Source organism: Nomascus leucogenys, chromosome 7b (assembly GCF_006542625.1).
Source record: "Nomascus leucogenys isolate Asia chromosome 7b, Asia_NLE_v1, whole genome shotgun sequence".
NCBI lineage: Eukaryota > Metazoa > Chordata > Mammalia > Primates > Hylobatidae > Nomascus > Nomascus leucogenys.
Genome location: NC_044387.1, coordinates 51040215 through 51061243, shown reverse-complemented (window position 1 = coordinate 51061243; position 21029 = coordinate 51040215). Strand labels below are relative to the sequence as shown.

General features: G+C 46.5%; 1 protein-coding gene across 3 annotated transcripts in view; it reads right to left on the bottom strand.

Moving 5' to 3' along the window:
- The window catches only part of CABIN1 (calcineurin binding protein 1), a 160912-nt gene that overhangs the window by 95801 nt on the left and 44082 nt on the right, over positions 1 to 21029 (bottom strand). For all 3 annotated transcript variants that reach the window (XM_030815976.1, XM_030815975.1, XM_030815977.1), the window contains exons 11-19: positions 20866 to 21002; positions 20088 to 20305; positions 18209 to 18287; positions 17095 to 17282; positions 16051 to 16203; positions 14611 to 14805; positions 10765 to 11007; positions 9303 to 9459; positions 5549 to 5664 (exon numbers count right to left, since the gene is read on the bottom strand). In XM_030815976.1, the coding sequence (XP_030671836.1) occupies positions 5549 to 5664; positions 9303 to 9459; positions 10765 to 11007; positions 14611 to 14805; positions 16051 to 16203; positions 17095 to 17282; positions 18209 to 18287; positions 20088 to 20305; positions 20866 to 21002 (1486 nt within the window). The remainder of the gene's footprint in view (positions 1 to 5548; positions 5665 to 9302; positions 9460 to 10764; positions 11008 to 14610; positions 14806 to 16050; positions 16204 to 17094; positions 17283 to 18208; positions 18288 to 20087; positions 20306 to 20865; positions 21003 to 21029) is intronic.

Genomic DNA, 21029 nt, shown 5'->3' with positions numbered 1-21029 from the left:
GGGTTTCACCTTGTTGGTCAGGCTGGTCTGGAACTCCTGATCTCAGGTGATCCACCTGCCTCAGCCTCCCAAAGTGCTGGGATTACAGGCGTGAGCCACTGCACCTGGCCCAAAATTTTTAAAAATAATAAAAATAGAAAAAAGAAAAAAAAAGAGTGAATACTAAAATAACCATTCAATTCAGTAAGTTAGAAACAATACAGAGTAAATTCAAAGAACATAAAAAGAAATATTAAAGCGGTAATGAACTAGAAAGCAAAGAAAAAATGGACCAATAAACCAATAGTCGGTAATTTGAAAAGACTAATTTATATAAACCTCATGAAAGACTGGTTTTTAAAAGGTGAGGGGAGAAAGCATAAACTATTTCAGCAATGAAAAAGGGGCATAACTCAAGGTACCACAGAACTTTTTAAAGCATAAGCAGAAACCATGAACAGCCTTATGCTCTAAGTGGAAACTGTTAAAACAATATAATTGACTTGAGAAGAGAAAATCTAATTGGACCTATAATCACTAAAGAAATAGTAGTTTAGAATTTATTATAACACTCCCCAAAAAGAGAGAGCTCTAGATCACAGGTGGCAAACCACTCCATGGGCCAAATCCTGCCCTTGTCTGTTTTGTAGGCCTGGGAGTTAAGAACGATGTCTGCATTTTTAAATGACTGAAAAAAAATTAACAGAAAAAAACTATTTTTTAACACATGAAGATTACATGAAATTCAAATTTTGGTGTCCACAAGTTTTGTTGGAACAAAGCTGCAGCCACTGATTTACATAATATCTACGACTGCTTTTCTGAGGCAATGGAAGCCCTGAGTAGTTCCAACAGAGACCCTAGAACCCACAAAGCCTCAAAGATTTACCATTTGTCCCTTTACAGGAAAAGCTTTGGTGACCCCTGGCAAAGAGTGTAAGACAAGGGGGAAAAAAAGGAAAAAACTATAAGGATTGAAAAGGAAGGAAAAAATAGTTATTCGTGGATGATATGACTGTCTACATAGAAAATTCAAGTCTACCACCCACTAAAATTAACAGAAGCAATAAGCAAAGGAGCTGTGCATAAGAAAAAATTATTTAAAAACTAGTGCTCCTGCATGCTCACAAAAACCAAATAGAAAAACTGACATTTAAATATCTATTTACAACACTAATAAAAACAAATGAAACCCAGGCAACAATCTAACAAAATATACACAACAATTTTACAGCTATACTTTGAAAAAATGAGAGTGAAAGGAAAAAAAGTATTATGGAGAAAATTATTAAGCTGAATTAAGGGACATGAAAGCATAAGACCTAAATAAACGGAGAGATATACGACATTTACAACTGGAAAGACTCAATCATACAAAAATCACAATTATTTTGCAAATTAATCTGTGAGGTCAACGTTATTCCAATCAAAATTCCAATGGCAGGTTTGCGTTAGGAGGTTGGATATCATAAAACATTACAGACTGATCGTACAATGGTACAGAAGAGGAAAAGGCCAAGAACAGCCAAGAGACTAAGAGGTACATGAATAGGTTAACCCTACCAGGTATCAAAATCTCTCAAAGACAATTCGGTATTGTCAGGAACAGACAAGACTCCTATGCCAACAAAAAGAACAGAGCCAACATGTAAGAAGGTGACTTACAAGTCAGCACAGAGAACAGACTCTTCAAAAAATGGTACAAACCAACTGGCCATGCGTGTGGAATGTAAAATTGGATTCCTGCCTTATCTTTTAACAGAAATAAAATTTAGATGGAATACAGACACATGAAATACAAGAGCAAACTAGTAGATTAATGTAGAGGAGATCTTTACATAATTTTGTGAGAGGGAAGTAAAAGTACCCCCACCCCTCAAAAAATCACAAACCTCAAAGGAGAAGACTAATAAATTTGACATTCAAATTTTAAAATTCTGTAAAACGAATACCATACACATAGTTAAAAGATATCCCACATAAAGGTGCACAGAAATAGAAATAGAACAAAGCACACAGACACAATATGTGCACGTAAAACTGGTGAAACTTACATATCAGACAAAAGACTGGAATTCAGAGTACCTTAAGAAAAAAACTGCAAATCAATAGGAAAAAGAAAAACAAACCACTAGAAAGATGGGCAAATCATGTGAACAGGCAATTTGCATAAGAGGAAACCCAAGGGGTAAACAGGCATAAAAAGATATTCAATCTCACTAATAATTATAAATTATTAAAAAGAACATTTAAAGAACAATGAAATACCATTTCATGCCTTTCAGATGGGCATCAACATTTAAGTCTACTGTACCTAGGGCTGACACAGATGTGCAGGAATTCCCACACTGCTATCAAAAGTATAAAATTGTTCGGTAATTTTGGAGAATAATCTGAAAATAAAATTTTTAAAGTTAACAATGTACACACTCTGTGATCCAGTAGTTCCTTTTACAGGAATCTACACAAAAGAAACTCTCACATGTATACATAAGACAACCACTTAGTGGACGTTAACCATAATACCATTTATAACTCCCAAAATGGATAAACAACCTTACTGCCATCATTAGGAAAATTGATTTTTTAAAAATATAATAACAAATACTTACAGATAAATTGATATAAATGCCTAGGATTTGCTTCAGAATAATGTGGGATGATTGGGAAGGTAGGTGGGGGAGTGGACATGCATTATGAATAATGACGACTAACCAGTGCTCAGTATATGGAAGTGCACTATACTTTCTATTTTAATAATGTTGGGAATTTTCCACACTAAAAAGTTTAAGAGCATGATATACTCACACAATAGAACCCTGTAAAGCAATTAAAATGAATAAACTAGATGTACTTGTATCAATGTAACTGTATCTCAGTATACTAAAATAAAAGCAAGCTGCAAGAGGTTACATACTATATGATATTTAGTGTGTAAAATTTTAAAACTCATGTAACTACATACTATTTACTGACATACAGATACATAATTAGGTATAAAAAAACGTGGACAAAAAGATACACACCAGCTTCAAGAGAGTGAGGGAGGTAGGGTAATGAAGAGCATGCTTTCTTGTTAACTCTTATTTTTATCAAAAGACAAATTTGTGGCAAATACAGCAGATTGTCAACACATATAAAATCTGGGTGTGGTACACAGAAGGGGGGTGGGCACACAATGTAAGAGGGAATATCCAGGTGTTAATAAAGGCTCTATAGTACAGGGGCCATTTGAGATGTGTGGAGATGAACAGATAAGAATCCATCAACCCAAGTAGAACATATGAAAAGAAATAACTCAAGAAAAGAAGAGACTCAAGAGGATTTCTCTCAGAGAACATTTCCATTCTATCTAAGAAGAGAAAACAATCCACACAAAAGGTCATCCTGATGTTGGCCTCAAATCACTCTCAAGATGCAATCCTTTTACCTGCAGACCATAAGCGTGGGGCAAGAAGAGGTAGTAATGAAGTATTCAACCTTCATAACCCTCCATGGCACCCAGAATCATGAGTGCTCAGCAAGCATTTCTGGAGAAATTAATGAATGTCTGTATGTTTGTTCATTCATTCATTCAAGAAATATCAACTGGGCAGCAGTCTGTCAGGTATTGCTCAGGCCCCAGGGATGCATCAAACAGCAAAACAGAAAAGGTCTGGTGCTATCTGGTGGGGGAGGGGCACATGACAGAAACAAATGGTGGGGGTCCCCAGCAGTAGACAGGACAGCATGTGGCAAGAGAGAAAAGCCTCTATGAAAAGGCAGGAAGGAAACAACAAACCAGTCATGCAGAAGCTGAGGAAGAGCATGGCAGGCAGAAGGCACAGGGTGGTCAGGAGAGCTGCTACAAAGGTTGGAGAAATCTAAAGGCTGGGCCTTGGGCAGGAAAATCAGGAACTATAAAATGAAACACAACCGTGCTCAACTCAATTCTACTCCCTCAAATTCATTAGCAGATATCAGCAGCTAGAGTTCATGCTCCACTAGAAAAGACACAGATTAAGAAAAACGAAATAGGACCATCCTGTTGCCCCATCAGCCCACCCCTTCACTCTTAGCACCACTCCCACCCAAGCTAGCCTAAGGTATTAACTCATTCTTCCCAATCAGCATAAGGAGGATGGCCTTGTGGAGGTGACCTTATGGAAGCAGAGACTGTCCCTGCAGAGGGCTGGTTGGCAGAGGGAAGGCAGAAAAAGGGAGTGGCTAAGTCCTGGGCAGCACTACAGACTCAGCCTGGCAAAACTCTTCCAAAAATAGTCTTGGAGAGTAGAGCTGACCCAGGGTGAGCATCCCAAAGGCCCTCAGAGCTCACAGGGTAGGGGAGACATTCAGGCATCTGGTGCTGGGGCTGGAACTTGCCTCAGACACTAACCAGCAACAGGGACCTGGGCCAGATAGGTCTCCTGGACAAATCACATCTTCAGCCTAAGTGTCTTGCAAACTGTCAAGCTCTATACATATATGAGCTCTATACATATGCATATTCTCCTTTAACCCATATTTATTAAGCAACTACTATGTGCCAGGTGTGTACTAGGTACCTGGATCCAGCAGTGAACAAAACTAGCAAAACCCCCTACTCTCTCTGAAGTTAATTTCAGTGGAGCAGAGACACACATACAGCATGCTGGAGGTTAAGCGCTGGGGGGAAAGCACTGGAAGATGGGGAGTATTGGGAGGGAGGGTGCAGTTGTGAAAGAGCAGGTATTATTCCCTGAAGAGAAGGTATAGAGCAGGTGATGGCAAACTTTTTCTTAAAGGGCCAGATACTAAGTATTTTAGGCTTTGCTGGCCATACAGCTCCATCACAGCTACTGCACTCTGCCACTCTACTGCAAAAGCAGCCACAGTTAATATGTAAATGAATGGACATGGTTATATCCCAATAGAACTTCATGAATAAATATTATAGGCTGGGTTTGAGGTCCCTGTCTTGGTATATGAAGAACACCAGGTGCTCTGTAACTGGTCTGCATGCTGCTTGGCCTCCTACTCAACAGTGAGATTGGAGACAGGGTTCGTGCTGCTTATCCCTAGTAAACCCAGGGAGCTACTTCCAGTCATTCACAACTGACAAGTGCAAGGAAGTGTATGTGCTCTCACTAATCATTTACTGACTGCATGGATGTAATAATAGCTATTGAATGAGCAACTACTATTTGGCATTGTGAGTCATGCTTAGCAAACAGGACTCAATAGAAGGCGGTGGTGGTGCATGTGGTTATTACTCCTGAAATTACAACTACAAGGCCTAGCCCCATGCCTGACTAGGAAGAAACTCAGTAAGGACTAGTGGATCTAAATCCACCTGCTGTTCAAGAGCTCCAGAGCTTCCTGAGCCTCAGGTACACAAGGGAACCTTCTGGCAAGAAAGTCTTATCAGACTTTCTGACAAGCTTCAGTAACTACAGTGAGTAATGCAGTAAGTCAAAGACGCACAGTGGGCCCACTGAGGGAAGGCCAAGCAAGCCCAGCGTGCCAACATGAATCTGTCCCCTTCCCATTCCACCTTCCACCCCAGCCCTGTCCTGCACTGGCAGTCTGCAGCCCAGGGGGAGGCACTTACATAGAATCGCAGCAGAGCCCCATCTGAATTGCAGCACCAGGACCTTCTGCCCAAATACTCGTGGGCTGTGTTCAGCAGCATGAGGGAGGATGGGAGCATGGGCGTCTCCGACATTCCTAGGGAAAGCCCAGGCCGACAGACACAGAGTTAGTGTGGGAACCTGCATGCCTGCAGGGGCTGCGAGGCTCAGTCTCTTCTGGCTTTTCTGTCTTTATCAACGTGACTACAGACTTTTCCTTTCCTTTTTTTTTTTTTTGCCTTTTTAAATAAGTAGTGACTGGACTGGCTTTACTAAAGCAATACACGCTTATCAAAACACAATTCAAGCCGTATAGGAAAATATAAAGGAGCACAATTTATCCATCAAAATACCAGCCCAGAGAGAACCAATGCTGACATCTGGTGAACCTCAGTCACAGCACTCATCTGTGCGTATCTGAGGCATTTTGAATGAGAGAAAAGTAATTTATTACAATGGAACCCATACTACACATGCCATTTCTTAACTTAAAAAAAAATTTTTTTTTGATAGGGTCTAACTTTTGCCCAGGCTGGGGTACAGTTGGCACAATTATAGCTCACTGCAGCCTCCAATTCCTGGACTCAAACAATCTTCCTGCCTCAATCTCCTGAGTAGCTGGGACTACAGGCGTGAGCTACCACACCCAGCTAATTTTTTAATTTTTTTGTAGAGACAGGGTCTCACTATGTTGCTCAAGCTGGTCTCGAACTCCTGGCCTGCCTCGGCCTCCCAAAGTGTTGAGACTACAGGCATGAGCCAAGGCGCCTGGCCTTGAAAGTTCTTAGATTTAGGTCTACCTAAATAATACAGAAGAAAAAGAGTAAAACAGGAGGAAAAAGAACTACTGAATTCCAGTTACACATTTGTTTACCACTAGAAGTATTATTTGTTTATAAAGGTCCCTTAGTATTTTTGAAACTCTGGGCCATAACCCATTAACGACTTATAACTAGCATTTTCAGAGTGGATCAGGACAGAACATGTCAGAAGCCACTAGTAATAACTTTCTTTCATGAAATTTATTTTGTACTTTTTCTTCTTTTTTTTAAGATGAGGTCTCACTTTTGCCTAGGCTGGAGTGCAGTGGCATGGTCATAGCTCAATGCAGCCTCCAACTCCTGGGCTCAAGTCATCCTCCCTTCTCAGCCTCCCAAGTAGCTAGGTCTCTAGGTGCCACCACCACACCTGGCTAATTTTTTTTTTTATTATTTTACTTTTTGTAGATACAGGGTCTTACTACGTTGCCTGGGCTGGCTTCAAACTCCTGGCCCTATGTAATCCTTCTGCCTTGAACTCCTAAAGTGTGGGAATTACAGGAGTGAGCCACCATGCCCTGTTACTTTTGGCTCTTAAGTGCAACCAATTGTTTCAATTTGTCATATTCATACTGCTCCATGCTGTTTGCATTTATGACTTTATAATGGTGAGATTTAGTTTGCAGTGTTTTCCTCAGTTCTACAATTTTCCTTTTTGTTTCATTCTGTTTGTCAGCTCAAAAGCCCAATTCTGCTTCCTCCGCCTTCCTTATAAACCCTGTCTTAGTATCTGCTTCCAGAGAATTCAGTATGTGATAACTATTATTATTTTTCCTGGGTGATAATATCCTCACCAGGCCCCTCACCACCCAACCATAGTGTGTTTTATCCCAGGGCCCCTTCCCTCAGCTCAGTCTGCACACTGGAAGATGGCAGGATCCTGCGGCTCTTCCTGCCTCTGCCAAGGCCAAGGGTGGAATGGAGGAGGTTTCCCCTCATGCCACTCTTCACAAATGAGAATATTAATAATATTTCCCAGGATTTGGTCAACTTGCTATCTTCCGTCAGTTCTCCTGCTGAGGGACATGCAGAGATAGAGCCACATCTACTTCCACTCCACCAGAATCTTTCTTTTTTCTTTCTTTTCTTTCCTTTCTTTTTCCTTTCCTCTCTCTCTTTCTTTCTTTGATGTACTTTTCAAAGTTTAAGGTATTTGACTATTCCTCTATCCGTGTTTACTTGCCGGCAGTTTTTTGAAAACTAATTTTTGTTTGCATAATTTTGAGGAAAAGGAGAATTTCAATCCAGAAGTCTTTTTGTGTTATTTTTCTAAGAAAAATAACAAACATTTATAGTTATAAACTTTAATTTCTTTTTCACCACTAAAATCCTTTTGGAGAACAATGAGGTACCAGAGGTAATAATTGTCAAGAGCTCTAAAGATATTCATTCCTAGAAATTTCTCCTAAAAAAAAATTGGGTACAAGCAAAAAGGCATGCATGAGGTGTTCATCACGGCATGACCCGTAAGAATGAAATAGTGCAGCCAAACTAAGGGTTCAGCAGCGGGGATGGTTCAATAGAGCATGCACCTCTCATCAGCATGATGAAAACAATGGAGCAAAATGGAGCAACAGCTTTACAAAACAGAAAATAAAAGCCTTTTGCAATCTGGCCCCTCTTCCCATATCCAATCCCCATGCCCCAGGTCTCCTGTCTGACTTCAGGCTTGCTCAGTCCCTGGCCCCACTCCACCTCCCCAGTGTCTTCCTCTGCCCCTGCTCTTCCTTCAGGGCTCAATTCAACCCACACCCACACCCATGGGCAGCATCAGGTGCCCTCCTTTCCATCCACCACACCATCCTGGTGTTAGATAGTTGATCTGTCTCCCACCACCACAAACCTGTCAAGGCCAGAGGTATCCTAGCCACAGAGCCCTGATATGTCATGAGCAGCTGATAACTTTCTGAGCAGTGAATAAAATTATAGAGAGAGTGTGAAGGGAAGGAGAAAAATCACGTGTTAACTCTGGTTTTCTCTGAGCAGTTGGAATAGGGATGACTCTTTCCTTTCCACTTTTCTTGTTTTACAAATTATTGAGGAAAAATCTTCAATAAACTTAATTTTAAGCTAGTTGAATACAAGCATCAATAGACACATATTATTATAACAACTGCACACAAACTAGGTGTGCATTAGGCCAAGTCTGGACAGCAAATGCAAGAAAACAAAAAATGGAAAAAAAAAAGATCTATCTGATAAGATTATAGGCAATCTTTGCTTTAAGTGTCATTTAGCTGTACTACTGTCGTTTCTTCAATCCAGCACATTTTCTACCATTGCACTGACTATGGATCCAGTGCCATCTCCATTAAGGGTCTGGGGCTCGCCCTCCCTGGATTCTCATCACTCAGCACACACCATGAGCCAGGCACTGACCCACCATGGTGATTCATGGCTTTATTATTTCATTTCATCCTCAGAATAACCTTCTGAGGTAGATACTATTATTCCCAATATGGGTATGGGGAAATAGAGGCTGAAGTTATATGACTTGCCCAAGGTCACACGTCTAAGAAGTGACAGTTGGGATGTGGAACCTGTGCTTGCTCCGCCCTCGGCTTACCATCCCTTCGGGTGTCATGGGGATTAAAGGAACTAGTGGATACAAGGCCTCCTGGAGCAGTGTCAGCATTCGTCATAAGTAGTCACCTCTTGTCACTCCCTCCATGCTGCCGTCTGCACCAAACATACAATGCTCACACACCCAGGCCTCCCATGCCCACTGCACAGTAAGCCCCCTCAGGGAGGAACCAAGGACACTTCTGCCTCTGTCCAAGCACATGCAAAATCCTTGGATTGAGTGGACTGAGCCCCACTCACAACATCTGGATAAGGTCCAGGATCCTAGGGCAGAGGACAGGGGCAAGGACATGGGAGTCGGAGCTCATCCCCACTGCGCCCACTGCCTGTGCACCTTCCTCCGCTGGGTTTTGGAGCTGCTGCTGGTGGCACAGAGAGTGGAAGGTGTCTTCCTCCTGCCAGATGATCCGGTGTAGAATGATCCAGGGTAGCACTGAAGAGACATGGGGCTCCTTGGCCTCCTCCTGCACAGCCATGCTGCAGTCAATGACCTGACGGTGCAGGGTGGGAGACAGCAGAAGTGTCACAGCAGGGTAAGCCTTCAGGGCAGACTGAAGGGAGGCAGGAGGCCTCTTGGGGAGCTGGTACATGCTGCCTGCCCACCCCCACTGCTCAGATGTGGGCACTGTAACCTATCAGATCCTCAGCATGTCATCAGAGACCCATAGTGTCCAAAGATAGTCACACCACTCTCCTTCACGCCACATGCAGTTACTGATACCCTCAGTATCTACTATGTGCTGTGTCCTGTGAACAGGGCATGGGGGAGCTGAGAGCCCAGAGAGAAGAGAGCCATGGACAAGCTACACAAGTGCAAAGAGTCAGTATGGCTGCTGCAATGAGAACAGACACAGCCACAATGGCTCACAGAGGAGGGGTGGGGCAGACAGGGGAGAGCCTTTTAAAGAAGTTTCCAGGTGAGTGGCTGTGGTGTGTGCAACACCCAGGGAGGGCAAGGAGTGGGGGCAGACGACAGGCATGCAGGCAGGGACCCCAGGGGGTAGCCCAGGAAGGCTGCAGCCAAGGGAGCACAAGACTGGGGGAGAGACAGGCCTGGGGCTCAGTGTACCTTAGGTGACACACAACCTGGAGGGAACATGAAGGGTTTTAAGTGAGGGAGGAGCACATTCATATCTGTTTTGGAAAGGTGCCTCTGTGGCTGGAGAGTGGCTGGAGCGGGCAGAGGAGACTGTGGCAAGTGTGCTACCACAGCTCAAGCAAGAGTAGCAGTGGCCTGGACTACAGCAGAAAGATGAAGACAGAGGGAGAAACAAAGGCTGGAGGGGTGAGGATATGGATTTGGCAGGACTTGCTGATGGCCTGAGCGGGAATTGAGGAGAGAGCCCAGAGTGCTTCAGAGGAAGATTCTCTGCCTTAAAGCCTTCCTGGACCATGCAGGATGCTGTGACTACCCCTTAGTTGGAAGTGCCAGGATAGTGTGGGATGCTGGAGCCATCCCAGCCTGCGCTCTGGCTCCCATTCTGCCTCTGGCTCACTGCAGGCAGACCAGGGCCTCCCCGTGAGGTTATTTCTTCCCCTCTGGGATGGATGGTCTGGAAGAACCCCACGGCACCAAGTGCTACATAGTCTCTAATCCCCAGATCCGACCAGCCCCAGGAAGGTTTGCAGCCTGCGCACAAACCCCTCCTCAGATCCCGAAAGTTCCAGCCAAAGAAGCCATCATGTCCCCTTTGGGTGCTTAATTAGCAATGAAAGCTATGAACTACTGAAGAAGCAGGATGTCAGAGAGACATACCTGCTGGGGCAGGGCAGGGTGAGAAGGAGCCAGGGGTTACCTGGATGAGGTTGTTGGTGAGCCGCACGAGGCCAGTGGTGGAGGATGATACCTTCAGGATGCTACCACTGCTGTCCGCAGAGAGGGCATGCTCGATGCCCATCAGCAGTTGGGTCACTGTGGCCACCCACTCCTCCTTGGCTGCAGCCTCACTTGAGTTCACCATCTGCTGGACAGCCTCGTTCAGAGCCACATCAGAACACTCAAAACACTGCCGATAGTCCTTCAGCCGGAGCAAGGAGTCCTAGTACAGCAAGAAGCCAGGTGAAGTGCACGGTGAGCTCAGCACATCTGGGCCCAAGGCCTGAGCAGAGACAACTGAAGGAAAACAGATGAGGGGCAGCAAAAGAAAGGGAAGAACGAGCCCCAGTACAACATAGGCCCCATACAGCCCGGAGGTGCCTGGAAGGGCAGTCCAGTGGCCTGTGTGCAATGGCAGCAGAGAATGTCACCAGCCAGGGAGCTTTCAGAAAGGCTTCACCTCTGTACCTCAACTTCCCCATTTATAATGTGGGGACGCTGGGAATGAGGCTGCAGAGCCAGCCAAGGTGAGACAGGGACCCCAACACCTGTCAGCTCTCCCCAGAGCCACTGTGCCCATCCAGTGCCAGGGCTCTGGAGGGGGTTCAGCAGCGAAGGGGCAGACTGCCAGGGAGGGACTATCTCAGCGGAGGAGGGCCTGAGCCAAGGCCACAACAGGGGCAACTGGCCAGGCAACACTAAAGTCATCATTCTATCAGCCCCCTCCTCCCCAGGTGCCCTGATGGGGCCAATATGAAAGCCATTTGAGCCTCAGCCACCACATCACCCCCTTAGCGGCACTGTGGGCATTAAATCAGCTGATGTGCAGATTACACTCAGCACAGTGCCTGGCACATGGAAGAACTCTCAGAACACCACATTGAACTGTTACTTCTATTTTAAAAGCTTCTCTTTGGAAACCACTGCTTTTTGCAAAGCTCTTTTTTTTTTTTTTTTTTTTTTTGGCCTAGAATACAACCCATTTAAATGCCTAGGATCTCTCTTTCATCAGTGTGCTGGTGCATGGGGAAACACAGCCTGTCTGTGAATTCACAGATCTGGTGGGACGCTTGTTACACCTGCAGGAAGCACCTGCTGCCCGGTGCCCCGTTGGGCTCTAACCTCGCCACAGCCCAGGCCTGGCAGCGGCTCCTCCCAACCTTGACATGTGCAGCTGCCACTCTCTGAGGTGAGACCAACAGGCGTGGGGTCAGAAATACCTGAAACTGCCTTTGGAATGTGGTGTAGTATCTGAACACAGATCAAAACCTTCCCCAATTTATAAATCCTAATTGCCAGGAAAACGGGGCCTGTGTTTCATTAGAGAAAGCCAGCAGCCTTTACCATGAGGCCACTGGGGTGCGAGGGTGCCTACAGGGTGCTGATGTGGGAGTCCAAAGCCTGAGCTGATGCCTCCTGGTCAAAACACCCAACATGTGAGAGCCAGAGGATTATTTTCCAGCATGATAAAGACTACTAAATGCAACCAGAGTCATTGTGAAAGTCAGAGACAAGACAAGGACCTGCTAATGGTGCTCTAAAATATGACATAATCTCCAGGGCTCAAGGCCACACAGAGCAAAAAAGTAGAACAAACACCAACGAATGAGGGGATCAAATTACCATCGACTGGGGGCAACACAATCATCCACCCAAACACAATAAAACAAGCCAGACAGAAAACAAGAAATAATGGGAACTCAGTGAAGCACCCAGACTCAAACACGAAAAAATCAGTAGGGTTCCTATAAGCCAGCAACGCAGGAATACATGGAAAAGATAGTGAACAACAAAAAGATTCTGCTCAATATAGCAACCAAAAATATTAAGGACTAAGAATCAACTCAACAAGACACAAACTATCCAATTAGACTGAAGAATATAATAGGCAGCTTGCCCACTGGAAGAAAGCGCCACTATACACCCACAGGAGAAGACTGCAAGTTCAATGCCCCACTTGAGAAAAGCTAAATGAAGCAAGTTAAATGCAAAACATAAAACATTAACACTGCGGGAATAAAACAAAAGCAAATACTATTTTTATCTCTCTGTTGATGGGTCTCTTATCTGCCTCCCCTCTAGAACATGAGGTCCCTCAGAGCAGCCTTCCTCTTGGCCCAGTGCCAGGCACCCCATAAAAGCTCAAGCTATGTGTGTAGAATAAATGGATGAATATTTCTCCACTATTGGAAAGACTGTCTAAGCATAGGAATAAAAACCACAGTGAACAATGAACAAAATCACACATGTATGAAAACTTTAGAAGATTTGACAGCATAAAAATTCAGAACTTCTCTGCAATTTAAAAGCAAACAATTGGGAAAAAAAAATTGCAAGATTTGTTGAGAAAAAGATTACTATCTTTAATATACAAAAAAAGCACTCCAAATCAATAAGAAGACACTCTCAATACGAAACTGAGCAATAATCAGGAGACCTTAATTCACAAAAAGCAGGAGCTTCCATGGCATTCGGCCCAGACATCAAGCACAGCCCTTATCACAGCTCAGCGCCTGCCCAAGCAGCAGCTCCTCCCCCATCAATGGGGTATTCTGCCACATCCAGCTGTTCTAGAAGACAATAAGAGCAAGACCACATCTGAGCATTGAGGCCATCCTACGGAGGCAGAGACCACTGGCCTCTCTCCGCTTTCTCCCACCCAGCACCCTTCCTGGTATGCTGGCTGTCCCTCCCACACATAGCCATGCTGGGCCACCTTGCAGCCTGCCAGGTAACTGAGGTCACACACATCTCATCTGCTGATCTTGGCTTGGACCTGACTGACCTCCTCTGCCAGGAGCTGGAGCCTCCTTCCCTCCACCCCCTTCTCCCTCCTGCTTCCCCAAACCAACTCTTTCTTCCCCTTACCCCATGACTGAGGTGCTTCCATTTGTTCCCACAGTCACACCCCTTAACTATTTCCCAGTTCAACAATGTTAATGATTAAAATGCTTCGTGGAATCTGTGCAAAAGGCCTGGGAGAAGACTGGACTCTTTCCAGATTGAAAGGGAAGTACCCCATAGATAAAAAACACAATGTGATTAGTAGGATGAAGCATAGGGGACCAGGACTCAATGCCACTAAGCATATTTTGCGTATTATCTTCCATGTTTATCTTGGTGCCAACTCCTGAGGATGGTGGCAACGATGACAGCAGTACCTCCACAGCACCTGCTAGTGCCAGGCATGGTGCCAACACACATTATCTTGTGTAATCCCTACAACAGGACTCTGAGCTAAGGACGTTGGTCATTCCCATCCTAGAAATGAGGAACTGAGCTCAGAGAGGTTGAATAACTGCCCAGCACCCAGCAGCTGCCAGTTCCCTGGCAGGCTCTTGGTAAGAGTTTACCTTCTGAGGAACAGAAGCACAGAAGGATTTGGGAGGGCACATGAGGCTAGTGTTTTCTTCAACTACATTGGTCTTTATTTTATCTTGATTCTTCACACTGTACAGATATTTTAGCCACTTTTATATTTGCCTTAAAAAGCAATACAAAACAAGATGGATGAATAAACAAGTGGATAGACAGATGATGACCTGACCATTCTTCCTTCCTCCTCTGCCATGCAGAAGTTCTGAGTCAAGTGTGGGGCTCACCCTGAGCCACGCAGAACCCTAGAATCTGCACTCCTTGGTTCTAACTTTCCGTTAGTCTTGACCGTATCTTCTGACTAACATCTTCCTGAGGGCTTAGTGGTTTTGACATCCACTCTCTTCTAGCTATGTATTCTTAAGAACTACCGCAGAGCCTCCAGAGAATAAACACAAACAAGCAAGGAGAGAAGGTGCAAGTGGGTGTGAAGGACACTGGCAGCACACACCTGCAGCAGAAGCAGCTGGGCTGGCCTCTCAGGAATGGAAGTCATAAACTCCAGGTGTTTGGCCCGGTCAAACCCACTGGTGCACAAAGTGGGGCGGAGCAGATGCACAACAGCCTTGTAGTCGCCTGCTTCATACAGCCGCTGAATCTCCTCCAGGGACTGGCACCGCTCCAGTGACTTCAGGTTCTTATCAATCTGAAAAAGGCCCGGCAATGCTGTATGAGGGTAAACCCCTCAGCCCCCGTCCCACCGAATCTAGCCAGTGTTTGTTTTTATCAGACCTGGATGATGAGAATAAAAATTAGACTATGTTCCAGCCCAAAAAAAATTAGATTCCTCCTTCATACATCAGTGTTTACACTAAACGTATGTGTTAAAAGTATTTCTATTAATGGCTAGGCATCCAATTCTTTAAAAAACAAGCACATCAAAAACCAAAAACTACCCAGAAGCAGAGGAGTTCCAGGAAAGCATCCACCAAGATAGTTGGACAGCCTTGTGGTCACAGTTCAGAGAACCAGTCTTGCAGAATCACGGAACATCAGGTTGTGAGAAACTCAGCAAGCCTGGACCAGAGGTTGTCATACGCTACACGCAGGACCTGACGAAGCCCTGGCATGTAGACAGCCCTGTACCTGTACTTGTACTTGTCCCTGAAATAACTCTAGGAGAGTCTGAAGGCCACTTTCAGCCAGTGTGGACATGTCACAGATGCAGAACTGCAGCAGGGTCTGAAGCTGCACAATGAATAAAGTGGCACCTGGGTGGAACCTGGCATATAAGCCACATACTGCTGACTCAACCCCATGGCCAGCCCAATACTGGTCTGCTCCAGCTGATATTTCCTTCCAGTTCCACTGGGGTGGCTGCCACACATAGCCAGGAGAGCAGAGCAATGACTGCTTCTAAATAGTGCTAGTCAGAGCTCCCACACCTGCTTTCCACCAAGGATCTGCAGTGTCCCAGTGTACTAGAGCAGCCTTTCCCAGGCCTCTCCTGCCTTCCCAACAGAGGCCCCACTCAGCATATGGGAAGCTCTCGTTCCTCAGAAACAGGTCAACCCTGGGCTAACTATGCCAAATCACAAGAAATCTTTGACTACAAAACACCATTTAAAACCTTTCAGCTGGGCACAATGGCTCACGCCTGTAATCCTAGCACTACAGGTCAAGGCAGGTGGATCACCTGATGTCAGGAGTTCAAGACCAGCCTGGCCAACATGGTGAAACCCCATCTCTACTAAAAATACAAAAAATTAGCCAGGCATGGTGGCGGGCACCTATAATCCCAGCTACTCAGGAGGCTGAGGCAGGAGAATCCTTTGAACCCTGGAGGCGGAGGTTGCAGTGAGCCGAGATCGCACTATTACATTCCAGCCTAGGCGACAAAAGTGAAACTCCATCTCAGGAAAAAAACAAACAAACGAAAATTCTCACTCACCTCCTCCAGGGAAACCACAGAGTCATTATGGAGATTGGGCAGCCGGATGACAATGTCTCTTCGTTCAGCCCCTGCCTCCACCTGGATGGCGGTGGAACTCTGGAGCATTTCTGTGCAGATGTCATAGTTCTCCAGGGCCTGCTCCATGTCTCCCTGGTTAGAAGGAAAACAGGTCCGGGGACCAAAGCAGAAGACTGACTATGATGTGCCAGATGCTTTACACTGTTTATCTCACTAGACTGTGGAGGCCATGAGGGTGGATTTTTTTCCAATTACACTGTACCCCCTAAGAAAGGCCTGGCATGTAGCTTGGGCTCAATAAATACTTGTTGACTAAATGAACAGTCCTTGTCAACTCTGTGAGGGGAGATATCATAAACCCCATGTTGCAGATGAAAACACTGAGGACACTGGAGCAGAGCCAGAATTAGAAGCCAGGCCTGTCCTAATTCCAGAACTAATGTTCTTCACATCAAACAGTGTTGCTTCCTTTAGACTAAATGGTTGCTGACAGGGCCCTGGCAATCTCTTGACTCATTCTACCACAGTGTACCAGTACCACCATGTGCAAGGTGCTAGGTAACAGCCAATCCAACCTGGCCTTCCAGACCAGGCTCTGAAGGGAAGCTTTCCCAGAACTCTCACAAAACAGGTTAATAATTCCCTTCTAGAAAGCTCTGTGTCTGTTTATTCACTTGCTCGGGCTCTCTCAGGAAAACACAAGCAAAGAGTCAAGACGCCAAGGCAATCTTGAGTGGGGGAGGTAGAGGCAGAGCAAATGCCTTCCAGAGCTCTGTGGTTATGCTGAAGAGCTTTACAGACTGGTATCATGCTTGGAAGTCTGAGATGCTGAGAATTCCCTACCGTGTCACACTTTCTCATGCCAAGCCCAGTGCCCAGGCAGGTGCTATGCATGTACACATGCATGCACACACACACACAAACACACACACGCAGACACACACACCCTCAACATGGTCAGTTTTCTGCCCACCCTGCTGGGTGTCAGGGCATGCTTCCCAAGCAGCTGACCATGGAACTAACCTGCAGCGCCAGGAAGCGAGCCTTCAGCCAGTAAACACGGACCACAAACTCCAGCCAACCATCCTCGAACAGGTCGCGCTGGGACGAGGCAAATGACAGCTGTAGGAGGTCACCAAGGCAGTGGGTGCCTGGGAAGTCAGGTCCAAATCTGCCATTCACCATACCAGCAGGGCAGTTCCGAGGAGACACTAAAAACCATCAGGCCAACGAGTCAACTTCATGTGTAGCATCCTAATGCCCTTCTGCTTCTCAGAAGTTGCACTCGGCCCTAACCACACCCACCCTATCTCCAGGGGCACCCTGGGCCCCTCAGAGCCCTACAGCTCCCTGAGTGGCAGGCATCAGAGAGGCTGGACCAGTTAAGACAAATATATGCAGAGACCCCGCCCCCTGCCAAGAGTGAGGGGCAAGGGCAAGGGGAAGCAATTTTACAGACAGCATTGAGTATATCTACATTCCACCAGGTGGTGGTTTAAAAGTCAGAATGAAGCTGGGCTCAGTGGCTCATGCCTGTAATCCCAGCACTTTGGGAGGCTGAGGTGGGCGGATTACTTGAGGTCAGGAATTCAAGACCAGCCTGGCTAACATGGTGAAACCCCATCTCTGCCAAAAAATACAAAAATTAGCCAGGCATGGTGGCACACGCCTGTAGTCCCAGCTCCTCGGGAGGCTGATGTGGGAGAATCACTTGAGCCTGGGAGGCAGAGGTTGCAGTGAGCTGAGATCATGCCACTGCACTTCAGCCTGGCTGACAGAGCAAGACCCTGTCTTACACACACACAAAAAAAAAATCCGTATCACCAGAAAAATTACTGAAGCTACATAATACATAAAGCACTGCATTGAACAGTCACACCAAAACTGAGATCCCACTTCCTTCAATCTCGTGTAACAGCAAAAGCAGGGAGGTGGCTCCCTCTGGGGGCTTAGCTACTGCTAACCACTTCTTGAGTGTCCAGGAGATTTCCCTGGGACCCTGACAAGCCAACCCAAAAAATGTGCCTACTGTAAATATAAGTCTAAATTCCATGACTCAGTCTCCCCGCCTCAGCTTTCTCCCAGCTGCTGGGGGTTCAGATATTAGACTGGCCACAGAACACAGAATGCCTCCTACCTGCAGAGCTTCTGCCTTTGGTCAGCAGCCACTGGTCCAGCTGGAGTTCCATGCAGGAGAGAGACATCAGCATCATGTCCTGCAGGACAGACACAGGAAGGTCAAGAACAGTATCACAAAGCCTCTTCACAGTGTGGGGGGTAGGGGGCGGTGGAAGGAAACAAAACTATACTTTTTGATAAAAATATAATTCTTTCTATCCACTTGCCATTTCATAAGTGATAATCAGTGGCTACTCGCCAGAACATAAAAAGAGCCACATGGATGTATGTTGGGACAAGACTTGGGAGAGGCCAGGAGACCTGTCTTCAGAGTTCTTGTCCTGTTGAAGAGGCAGCCCTGTCACCTGCCAAGTGCTGGGCCGGACACTGCATCCAAATTACAGAACTCAACCCTTAAAAGTTCTGGGCAGCTGGTATACCATTCCCAGGGCACTTGAGGAAGCTGAGGCTCATTGATGAGAAGGCACTTGCCCAGTGGGCACAGCTGGAAGGTGATCATCAGCCTGCTTTGCCTGGGGATCAAAGCCCTGGTTCCTCCTGCTGTTTCACAACTGCCCCAGGGGAGCATGGCCTGGTGGGCAGAAGCTGCCAGGAGGTTGTCCCAAGGTAACTCAGTGGAGGGTGCCCACCAAGGGATGACTGACCTACAAGTTCCTCTACCTCCTGTGCTCTCAAGTCAGAAAGACCACCAGGCATCCCTGAATGTTCCTGGTGCTCCTGCTTCAGCATTCAGTGTCCCACCTCCAACAGGAGTAAGGGGCCAGAGCACCTTGTGTTCCCTTGAGCTCCAGGAGGCATCAAGTGGAGGAGGCTGGGGTGTGGAATGCAGCAGGAAGACAAGGCTCAGTGAGGCTCAGCCCCCTACTGCTGGCGGCCCCCAAAGCTTCTCTAAGCACGCTATTTAGCTTCTGCTGTTTTATCATCTGTTAAAAATAGTCATAGGCCAGGCATGGTGGCTCCCGCCTGTAATCCCAGTGCTTTGGGATGCCAAGGCATCAGGATCACTTGAGCCCAGGAGTTCCAGACCAGTCTGGGCAATATGGCAACATGGCAAGACCACATCATAACATCGTAACATAGTGAGACCCCCATCTCTACAAAACAAAACAATTTTTTTTTTTTTGAGACGGAGTCTCGCACTTTTCCCAGGCTGGAGTGCAGTGGCGCCATCTCGGCTCACTGCAAGCTCCACCTCCCAGGTTCACACCATTCTCCTGCCTCAGCCTCCCGAGTAGCTGGGACTATAACAGGGTGTGGTGGTGTACGGCTGTGGTTCCAGCTACTCAGGAGGCTGAGGTGGGAGGACTACCCGAGCCCAGGAGGTTGAAGCTGCAGTGAGCTGTGACTGCACCACTGCACTCCAGCCTGGGCAACAGAGCAAGACCCTGTCTCAAACAACAACAAAAGCCTCAGTCACAGTCCTTGCCACCTCAAACAAACCAAATGTTTCCCTTTCCTCCAGCTTCTCCTGGCGAGCCTTCCTGTGACTCAGTAAACAACCCGAGAAGCCCTCCCCATGACTCTCATTCCCTCACACATCCCATGTCTAGTTCATCCAATCATCTCTGCAACCACAACCCAGCACCCCACTATTACCACTGGATCTCAGCCACTGCTCCCCTGGCATGGCAGCAGCCTCCTGACAGCCCCCTGAGCCCACTCTCACCCCCAAGTGTATCCTCCACTCAGCCATCAGGGAGCTTTCTAGGCACAAACCAGGTTCAGTGACTTCCTGCTTCAACACCCACAAAAAGCCCAGGTTCCAGGCCCACAAGTAGATGCAGCCAAACACAACAGCAGCCCCACACCCATGCAAGATCCCTGTCCCCATGCCCTAGTCCCAGTTCAATACCAGCCCTTGAGAGGCTCCCGCTAACCTTGATGTGCTTGTTGCTGCAGTCCCTCAGCAGCGGGTTGGGCAGGCTGGTGCTATGCCTCCTCCAGCTGTGGTAGACGCTGAGCACGACCTCCGCCAAGCCTGGAGGCCACCTTAGCAAGAACTTGTGCCCCATGCCTTTCAGGTAGCGCATCATCAGCTCCAGGATGCCCCCGTTGGTTAGGTTCTCCAGCAGGAACTCATGTACGTCCTGCTTTTCTGCCCAGGGAGTAAGAACAACCTGACTTGAATAAAGAGGACCTTCCATGCCAGGGTCTCCTATTTTCTTTGGGACAGTAAAGACTGTTCCCTCCCTCTACCATCTGATCCAGGTGGACATGATACCAACTTGTGGTGCTGAGATCAGGCTACTGGGTTCAATGCCTGGCTCCAGCCCTCAGCAGCTATGATTGAGCCTCTCTGAATCTCCATATCTAAGGTGGACAACAAAAGGGCAGACCTCCAAGTGCTGCCATGTGCACTAATCTCACTCAACAGTTATACACTGATACACACTCAACAGGTGTGCTTATATACATTCAATTTGCAAAGCGAAGTCTCTGATTTTGGCCATAAGAAAGCAAAGCAAGTATGAGCCTGGACATTTCAGAAGACCTCCAAGCTGACCACAGGGCTCAGGTCCAAGACTAATCCAGGCAGACCCTTGGCCACACTAAAAAACACCCCAGAACCATTCTCCCAGAACAAAACATAAGCAGGTTATAGGGTAGTGGGAAGAAGAATTCCCAAAGTGAATGGTCACACTGCTCGATTCCTACCAGATTCCATGAATGTGGCTGAGTCAAATGACAGTCTATGAGGACCAATGCTTGGGAAGCTTTCCAGTTTGGCTTCTGACTGGACTTCATAGTTATTAAAGGAATCATCTTCCTCCTCAGGGTCCAGCTTTCTTAACCTGCATGTAACATGCCAAAATCACAAA